At 33.6% G+C, this 10117-nt stretch overlaps 1 protein-coding gene across 1 annotated transcript; it reads right to left on the minus strand.

The window, feature by feature from the left end:
• Positions 1–484: 484 nt before the first annotated feature.
• Positions 485–4050, minus strand: LOC21389219 (histone-lysine N-methyltransferase CLF). Its single transcript, XM_024174350.1, has 10 exons — positions 3711–4050; positions 3056–3157; positions 2646–2962; positions 2344–2505; positions 2112–2196; positions 1799–1954; positions 1658–1705; positions 1505–1576; positions 678–1411; positions 485–581 (listed from the first exon to the last, which is right to left on the minus strand). The coding sequence occupies exons 1-10, from the start codon at positions 3753–3755 to the stop codon at positions 485–487; spliced, it is 1818 nt and encodes a 605-aa protein (XP_024030118.1). The 5' UTR covers positions 3756–4050.
• Positions 4051–10117: the final 6067 nt, after the last annotated feature.

The following is a 10117-nucleotide window of genomic DNA, read 5'->3' on the forward strand; positions in this document are numbered from 1 at the left end:
ATTTTTTTTCCAGTCTTTTTTCTCGAGAATCAATTGCTCTGATACCAATGTTAGGTACCTAATTCTCACAGCTCAATATTCCCACAGAAGAACAAGAATAGAAGGCAATCAGAGTAGTTTTATTGATCATCACCAACACTAATTCATAGAATTTTACAACCAAACTAATTAAAACGTAAAGAAAGCTTAGGATAGACTGGAGTATTCGAGAACTCCAGAGAACTCCTAACTTTGATCTAGTGTGCTACTAAGCTCTTTATTTATACTAATTCCTACTAACTCTAACTTTGATCTAGTGAGCTACTAAGCCCTTTATTTATACTAAATCCTACTAACTCTACCAGCCCACTAACCAAACAAGTTCCCAAGTCATTAACGGATCCTAACAAAAAGATGCTAAAGAAACAACATGGGTTTAGGTAGGGTGGGGGGTACTCCCTCACTACCAAAGAAGTCCCAAACGATTTCACTTTTTGACCTAAGTTCAAAAGAATATATTCAGATTGAATAAGAAGCCTCTGAAGTCGACCACAGTTTCTGATATATTAAGATCATCAACTATCACGCATTCATATCTGAAACTGTTTCCATATTGATAAACATATAAAGTATTAAAAAAAGGAGGCGGAAAAAAGAGAGAGAGACAACTTAAAGAAACATAAATGCTATCAACTAACCTGTTCCGGCCAAAGATTTCAATGCCTTTCTCAAAAAGACCTTTCTCTATAGTTTTCCAGGATTTATCATCACTTGAATCTTGTTTATATATGTTTTCATCAACATACTCTTCTTTCCTTGAGTTTTCATCACAACTAGGAGCAGGTGGATCTGTGATCATCTCATTTGAGGAACCATCTGGAACCTCACCCTGAATTTCTTTGCGTCTGTCTTTCATTGGTGAATCCTTCCTTCTGGACCTTCCAGTAATAGGAGATTTCACATTCTTATGTGAAGAAGAACTCGTATCTTCATTTTCTTTGCATGAATTAAATCTCAGTTTCATATCAATGTGGCAAAGACCGCCATTAACAATATAATCAGAATCAGGTGCCATCATTTTCTTCTGTCTTTTCTGCATGCAAGCAAGAACACGCTCTGCAACTCGCTTGCTATTCCTCTTGCGCATTCCAGACTTTCCTGCAACTCTACACTTTGAAGGTGATGATGGAAGGACACAAGTAGCGTCTTGTCTTGGTCCATTCTCTGAGTCACTGCTTTCTGAGATGTTCTTTGCATTTGACGATGCACTTTCACTTTGATAGGATTTCACCCTCTTTCTAGCAGATGGGCCAGCACCTTTCTTTCTAGAAGATATCTGAGCACTAGCAGCATCAGCTCTTGTGGTCATCTTTTCAACAAAATCACCATTCAAGGGAGAGCTAACTTTGACAATTTTTTCCGACTTCAGAACCTAAAATGAGAGAATTTGAGACTGCTTTAGTCAATTGTTGGAAATTCCTCGCTAAGATTATCCACACATCCAAGTAAATTTTGTAACACATACTGATCGATAGCAATGTGGACCACATGGTACTTTTTCGTCATCTGGAGAGCTCCATGTCGTTTGTTTCTCAGCCTGACAATGTTTCGTATCAGCAATAATATATCATTGGTGCAACCATTCAAACAACTATTAGACAGTAGATCTTATACTAACAGGAAAGACGAGATCCTGGGAACATCCGTGTAATCTACAATCAAACACCTGCCCAAGAAAATAAAAGTAGAGATATACTGAGTAGAAAGAGAAAGTGCAAAAGAAACCGATAAATGAACATGAGACAAGTGAAATACTTACAAGACATCGGCGACAAAACAGATTATCAAATGAATCCAAAGCTGCATCAACATCTTTATCAAGAAAAGAATTTGCCAGTTGTGAAGTGTCTTCATTATCCCCATTCTTACAACCCCCCACAGCCTTGCCTTCCTTAACAATATTCTCATATCTTGCCTGTATAAGACGTTTGATGGTGTTTCATATCTCTGTAAAGCCAGCACAAAGAAAATGGGAAACGGCTGGACGAAAGCTTACACTGACCAGGTTTTTATCAGATTACAAATAACAGAGACACAAAGCAGTGAGGAGTATGAAGAAAAGAAGCATATACCTTGATTTCACTTGGGCTTCTAGAAAAACATTGCGCCAGTGACTCCAGAACAGAATCAGAAAGCCCAACTTCTTTTATAGTCATTCTGGCAACATAAGAAAAGGAGGACCAATACAACATTTAGCTTACTTTCTTTGTCCATAAAATGAACCCACAAAATATATTTAGTTTACTATACACAAAAGCATAATATATGCCCAAAATAATTTGATAAGCCAGTCAAAGCCTCTACCTAAGTATATAGTCTTCAGACTCTACAAAATCTCTCTTTTCCTCTTCTTCATCAATTACTTCCTCCTCACTATCACTACATATTAGAGCTTCACCTCCACTTTGATCATAATAGATTCTCCTTCGACCGACTACCGACTGATCCTCGGTCATTCTTTGATTTCTGTATCAGAAATATAAAAAAAAAAAAATATATATATATATATATATATATCATTTGTATCTTTCAATACACCTCACTGCAAAATTTCAACACATTTTTTGAGCAAAAAAAAAATTGAAAAAATTGGAATTCTAACACACCTGTCCAAAAATATCCATGTAGTATAAGGAGGTAATCTTTTAACTTCTAAAAGCTTAATAGGACGAACAGCATTCTTGACTGCAACATTAGATCCCAGAAGAACTGCTGTAGATGCGTGGTCATTTTCTTCTGGGCTATCCTTGCTGCCATTACTAACATCGATGCCATTTTGCATATCAAATGCATCTTTCAGCCTTCTTGACAGCAAATCTACACATTTACCAGCATCACTAAACTGGCTTGTTCTTTCTGTTGACAACTTATATAGATAGTTTGTGACACCAACTAATTTCTGATTATTTTCTTCCATTCTTTTCTGCAGGGAAAATAATAGTTCTAGTGAGGATAAAGTAAGGTACTATCGGAACAAGAATATTACAGAAAGAAGTCAATAACCATATGAATGCACCTTTATGGAAAGACAACGGTTAGACGCAACATCCTTCTTTAGAGAATCTACAACTGATGATATGTCCTTAACAGTTGGAACTGTTTCTTCTGATCTCATTGTCTGCAAGAAGTCAAAACGAAACCTAACTTGCAACAGAAATCAAATTGACATAACCCCGGATAATGATAGCGAACAATTAAGCTTGTCAAAGTCACACCAAAGTCAAAGTACACAAAGTCAAACCAAAATCTGCAAGATGGAGGCTTTAATGCACAAAATTTCAGCAACATTCTTCAATCTTAAGCAAAACATTGCAATGTGCAAAATTAGCGAGCATCTACCTATCACCCTCACAATGTCCTTTTTTTTTCTTGCTATAGAACTTCCAAATAGGAGTAACAGAATGCGGTCTAAAATTCCCCGAAAAACATAACAAAGGAAAATAATTTAAGAGCGAAACCAAAAATAGTAGCTCCACAAACATTGCCGGCTGCCATTGCTCTCTAGATCGACCTACATTCCCAACATTCATAAGCGCCCAACATAAACAGCTAAATTTTTCGAACATATATCACCAGAAAACCACCGCCGGCGACAAAATTCAAACCAAAATCTCGTTCAATTGAAGAAAAAGAAACGCATAAAAAAATATGAACAAAAAAAAAACTCATACCGGAGGCTCCGATCTATTGGCAGAAGCTGAAGCCGTCGACGCCATTGGCGGAGACGGAGCTGGCGAGGCGAATCCGGATCCAAATAGACAATGGAGCTCCGAATCGGACCCGAACCATGCAGAGACAACGACGGAGAAGACGAAGGGGAGATTGCCGTGGTGGGTGCTAGGGTTTTGGGGAGAGAATTTGGCGGGTCGGAGTCGGGGTTGAAACCCTAGCACAGCCAATTTGGGGGGAGAGAAATTCGTTCAAAGGATTGGATTTGGGTTTAAAATTTTTTTCTTATTTTTCTTATTTTCTATTTAAGAAGTTTTCAACGCTAACAGGTCAGGAAACGTGTGTTTGTGAATTGTGTTTTTAAGTATATTGGTGGGAAAAGGAAAAGTGATATCCTCTTTTGAATTGCATACTGTACCACTTGTCTACCTTTATTTATTATTAGATTCTTTTTATGGTGGAAAAATACGTTGTATAAGTACTTTTTTTTTACCAAAATAAAAGGAAAAGAAATAAACTAAATGAGGAATAAGAACATATTAATTAGTATTATCGAGTAAAAACCAAGCAGCTATTTCCCCTTAAAAAAAAGGCAATAAGCTAATCACATGAAAATTAACTAGCAAAAAAATCACATGAAAATTGAAATGAACTATAATTGGTCGCTATTTCTTTTTAACTATTGCCTATTAATAAACTACACATAAATAGCATGGCTTAAAATAAAAAATGAAAAATGACAAAAAAATTATAGAATTTATCCTTAAAAATGTATGAGCCTAAATTTTTATTCCTCATTTTTGATTAATACTCTTTTGTTAGTATAATTATTTAACTAAAAAGATTATTAATAAAGAATAAAAGATAAAAATCTTGACTCATACACTTTTAAAAAGTATTTGTCTCTTTTCTCTAATAAAAATATAGTAATTACATGAATAGTTTAACCCAAATCCATTAAATACCCTTAAAAATGTATGAGCCTAAATTTTTATTCCTCATTTTTTATTAATACTCTTTTGTTAGTATAATTATTTAACTAAAAAGGTTATTAATAAAGAATAAAAGATAAAAATCTTGACTCATACACTTTTAAAAAGTATTTGTCTCTTTTCTCCAATAAAAATATAGTAATTACATGAATAGTTTAACCCAAATCCATTAAATACAAGCCAAATATACTCAAAAGGATCGATACATATCTTACATATCAAGAGCAATCTATTAACACAATAGGTTGACTCAAGGAGAAGGATCGATCAATGGTTGTCATGAATTCGTCGAGCGATGAAGTGGTCATTTGACCCAATTAATCCGAACTATGAGAGTAGGTGGCTGAGTAATAGAGGTCGACTCTCTCGGGATAATCTGAGCAGCTACTTCTGGGAGTTTAGCCTAATAACTGTCCACAAGCATGATCAATCCCACTAATGGATGCGTGGGCACGTGGCAGCACCTGTTTGAAGACACGATCTGGTATGTGTGCGTAACCTCCTTCTCGGTGATCCAATCCATTCCACACACTTAGCACACAAGTCACCAACTCGAGTGAAAGTGAAAGCTTGAAAGTTGTAATAGGGTTTCTATTGCTCATTTTTGTATCGAAGAACTCTAAGTATAGTGGAATCTATGCCTGGTTTCTATTGCTTATTTTTGTATCGAATAACTCGAATGGAATCCGTAGCTCTTTAACGAGTAAACTATTATAAATTTTTAGTCACCTTTTTTATTTTTTTACACATTACTTTGATTCCTATTATAGTTTATTTGAGATTAACTATCTGAATAATTGTAGTAACTGCGTTTTAGATATTAGGCTTACTAGATTCTAACGGTTATCAAAGGCTCCAACTTTTACGCTGATTATTTCTTATTTACAATATTTAAATCTCGTTCATTTCACCAATTTGAGTTTTCAGTTTTAAGTTTTTACAGTTAAAAGCTCTCAGAAAATGTCACATCTAACTTTTTCTACTACAGTTAAAAACTCTCAGAAAATGTTACATCTCGGCTCGAATTAAAAACTCAAATCCGCAAAATGAACGGGACCTTATTATCTTAATTGATTGAAGAGATCAAACGTGTACAACGGTAAGGTTACCTTTACTCTACCCAAAATGTAGTAGTCGTAGAGTTCAAATTCACCCACCTTAAATTAAAATAATAATAATAATAATATTAATATTAATATTAATATTAATATTAATAATAATAATAATAATAATAATGATAATAATAATAATAATAATAATAATAATAATAATGATAATAATAATAATAGATTTTATACTATTCCACCCCTCAAATACTTCCACTGATGGAATACCTATTTTTGACCGTTGGATTAAATTTTCAACGATAAGATATGCACAAGATATGCACATATCCGTATTAAAAATTTACAACACGCCGCACAAAACTATTTCCTCTACATATATGACGTTGAAAAAGTAATCTAACGGTTAAAAGAATGGCTTCCACCGGTGGAAGTATTTGAGGAGTAGAACCGTATAAAGTCCCTTATTCAATAAGGTTTCATTCATTTCACCGATTCGAGTTTTCAGTTTTAGGTTTTTACAGTAAAAAGCTCTCATAAAATGTTACATCTAACTTTTTTTGTTATAGTGAAAAGCTCTCAGAAAATATCACATCTCAGCTCGAATTGAAAACTCGAATCCGCGAAATGAACGAGGCCTAAATATGCAATGATCAAGGTTGGCTCTTGTATTCTCTCATACATCGTATTATGATCTTTTTTAGAGTCTGTTTAGTTCACTGATTCGAGTTTTTAATTCGAGTTGAGATGTAACTTTATGTGAGAGCTTTTTACTGTAGTAAAAAAATTAGATGTGACTGTTTCTTAGAGCTTTTTACTGTAACAAAACTCAAATTCAAAACTCAAATCGATGAAATGAACGAGCCCTGTTGGTTTTTTTTTTTTTAATCTTGTTGGTTTATTTGATATAAATTTGGTGATAAATAATTTTTTGGGTATAAATTTTATTAGAGTTTTTGAAGGAAACAAACACGTGCCTTAGGCATGTGCCCATACTAGTGTCTTACTGAGGTACCTGTTACAGGTATAGGAATACGTTGGTGTGGGTTGTATGTGTTCTCTTTTCTTTTATACTATAACAACGTCATTTTTTTCTGTATCTTATTTGTTAGTTTTTTGATAATCTTATTTGCACTTGTGGAATAGAAATAAGAGCAGCAATTTCGCAATCATTTTGGATGGTTAATAATACTCTTCTTTTAATCGATTCAACTGAAGACGTGTTTGTTTGGTTAGGAGATTCATATCTTAATTCGAATTATAGTTTGTGGTTCGTTACAGTATTTTTTTTCACAAAAAAAACACGTAAATTAAAAATAATTTTAATCTCATAATTTTAATCCATGAACCAAACGTCTCAGGATTTATTTTACAAGTATTTGAGAGAGGATTACACTTTTAACCAAGTATGTGTATAGATTGTAGTCGTGACTGGTGAGAAGAAGTAATTCTCACACTCTTATCCAAAAGTACTTCCAATTTGATCCGTTTGGTTAATTGATTATAACCATATGATTAGAACCATTTTCGATTTATGTGTATTTTTTGTGAGAGAAATAACTGTAGCGAACCACGAATCATGATTCGAATCAGGGAACGAATCCCCTTACCAAACGGGCGAAAAAAGAAAAGGGGAAAAAGCTAACATAAAAGGAATCATAATTTTTAATTAAAAATGTGTCTTCCAAATATTAACCAACCAAATCATAATTTTTGCCTTCTTAAAAGCTAACATATGTGAACTATAAAAGCTACAAACATAGATTATAATAACGAGAAACAGAGAATATTATGAGATTACAATTTAGAGAGAAATAATGAAATATGCCAAGACTTAAGATGAATTAAAATTAATAAGTCAATAATTTACATAAGTTAATAAATAAGCCAAATTATTGTTTTTATCCATAACTTATCTGGTTATGAACTATAACTTGACAAGTTATTGTCCATAATTCACAGTTTTTGTCCATAACTTTTCTGGCTATGAACCATAACTTGACAAGTTTGTCCATAACTTATCTGGTTATGAACCATAACTTGACAAATTATGGCCTATTAATTTCTATAACTAAAAATTAGCCTATATACTTTCTTAAGCTTTTCATATTGGTATATTTTCTACTATTTCCGTACAATTTATGACACAATTTTCCTACATTTTCTTTATTTAAATTTGATGAAAAAAATTCATAAGCTATCTCATTTAACGGAACTTTTTTCATAAACTACATTTTGTAATTTTAGGCTAAAAGCTTTTCTAAAAAATTATCTAAACAAGTTTCTGTAAATAATTTTTTTAACTAGGAAGCCTTGCCGAACACACCATATTGTTTCATAGAGATCACTAGGGAGCGTTTGGTAGATGGATCCAGAATCATGATTCTGGATCATGATTCTGAATCATGATTCTGGATCATGATTCTGAATCATGATTCATAGTCAGTGTTTGGTTTGGATGATTCTGAATCATGATTCTGAATCTGATATGCTGTTTTAAACCAGAATCACTCATAATTCTAAAACCACCCCCTCTTGATTGAAGGTGATTCAAACCCCTGATTGTGAATCATGATTTCAGAATCATGATTTGAACTTAAAATCATGAATTATAGTTCTAATTTTAAAATCATGATTAGAATCATCCTGATTTGAATCATCGTACCAAACGAATCCTAATACTTCTATGGTTCCCCCACCTCCTCGTGATTCTAGTGCAACTCAAATAGAAGTATATATTATATTGTTTGACGGTATGATCTTACAATTTAATCACTAAACTAGAAATTGATTTTTATTTGCTTTGATAAGTTATTATTCTAACTTTCTTTTTATTTTATTTTTGCAAAATTGCTTCAAAGTTTAAACTAAGCATTGATTATTAGGAACTATATGTTTTGAATGGATTATGGATTTTTTTATTATAACATTTTGACATTGCATTTTGGGATTTAGGTGTTAATTGCATTTTGGACATTTGGGCTGTGTTTGGAATTGATCCCGTTTTTGTTTTTCACGTTTTTTGAAAAAAAAAATGTAAACATTTTCAAAATTGCGTTTGGCGCAATAAAGATAAAAAATAAAAATGCAATCGATTTTTTAGTTTAGTGTAAAATGAGAGAGAAATGAAAAATGACTTTTAGTCGTTTTTCATTTTTTGTTTTTGTTTTCTCCTCTCTCGAGCAGAGGGAGAGAAAGAGAGACATTAATGAGTTTTTTTACACTGAAAACAATCTTTTGATAAAACTACCAAACGCATTTTCAAAAATGATTTCTATTTGAGATTGAAAAACGTGATCATTTTCATTTTCATACAAAAAATAAAATTATTTTGGGACGAGTTCCAAACGCGCTCTTGATTTTAGAATTTAGATGTTTCATTATTGGACTTTTTGGATGTTGGATTATGTATGAGATTCTACTTTTGAATTATGGTGATTTGGTAATCCTTTTGAACACTAATTTTGCATTGATATGTTTAGTTCAAGTTGTATTTACCAATGACTATTTGTTGATAATCACGTCTTACTTTTATTGTTTATCTTAAGTAATTTAAAAATTAGTTATAGTATACTTAAAAGTCTAGGTATGAAATTTAAACCACCCAAAATACTGCCTAAGCTGCCTGCCAAAAAAACCGTCCAAACCGTCTAAATTTTAGACAATCATGGATTGCAATTTTTACAAACCGCCATACACAAAAACTGCTCAAGAACCACTCATACCGCCCGCCGTGCACCCCTAAGATCAAGTTAAAAAAAAAAACCCCCTACTAACTAGAAAAAACACCAATCCATGACAACAAGCAAAGTAGGACATACCAAACGACCAATTACAAAACCTTATCAATAAATGAATCTGAAATATAGATACATATAAAGTATCATCCATATGTATTTTAGCTAACAGTGATCTATGAACTCTGATTCCATAGCTTCAAATTCTCGATGCAAGAGGCAAACTTCAAAATCGACTCTTCCTTCATCAGCCCCGGGATACACCGTCAACTTACCTTCTAACTTATTCGCTGGGGACCGCTACGCACCACAACCGGCCTTCCCCAACTGCAATCGTTACCATATATATACATCAAACCGCGACGAGCTGCACGTCAGCAATAAGTTAACCGGTGATTTCCCAAGTTGCGAAAGCTTGGGATTATTTCCCCAATCCTCCAAGAGCTTCTTCACCTCCGTTGCGGTCCGCGACGCAATCATGCATCCCGTTGATCATCCAAGCGGCCCAGCCTAGTCCATGCTTAAGTAGGTCCCCAGCAGCGGCCTTTAATATCACCGAACTCATCGTATTTCCGAGGTATTTTTCCGGCAATGGAGGCTAAATTCTCAGACTAAG

Source organism: Morus notabilis, unplaced genomic scaffold (assembly GCF_000414095.1).
Source record: "Morus notabilis unplaced genomic scaffold, ASM41409v2 Scaffold312, whole genome shotgun sequence".
Taxonomy (NCBI): domain Eukaryota; kingdom Viridiplantae; phylum Streptophyta; class Magnoliopsida; order Rosales; family Moraceae; genus Morus; species Morus notabilis.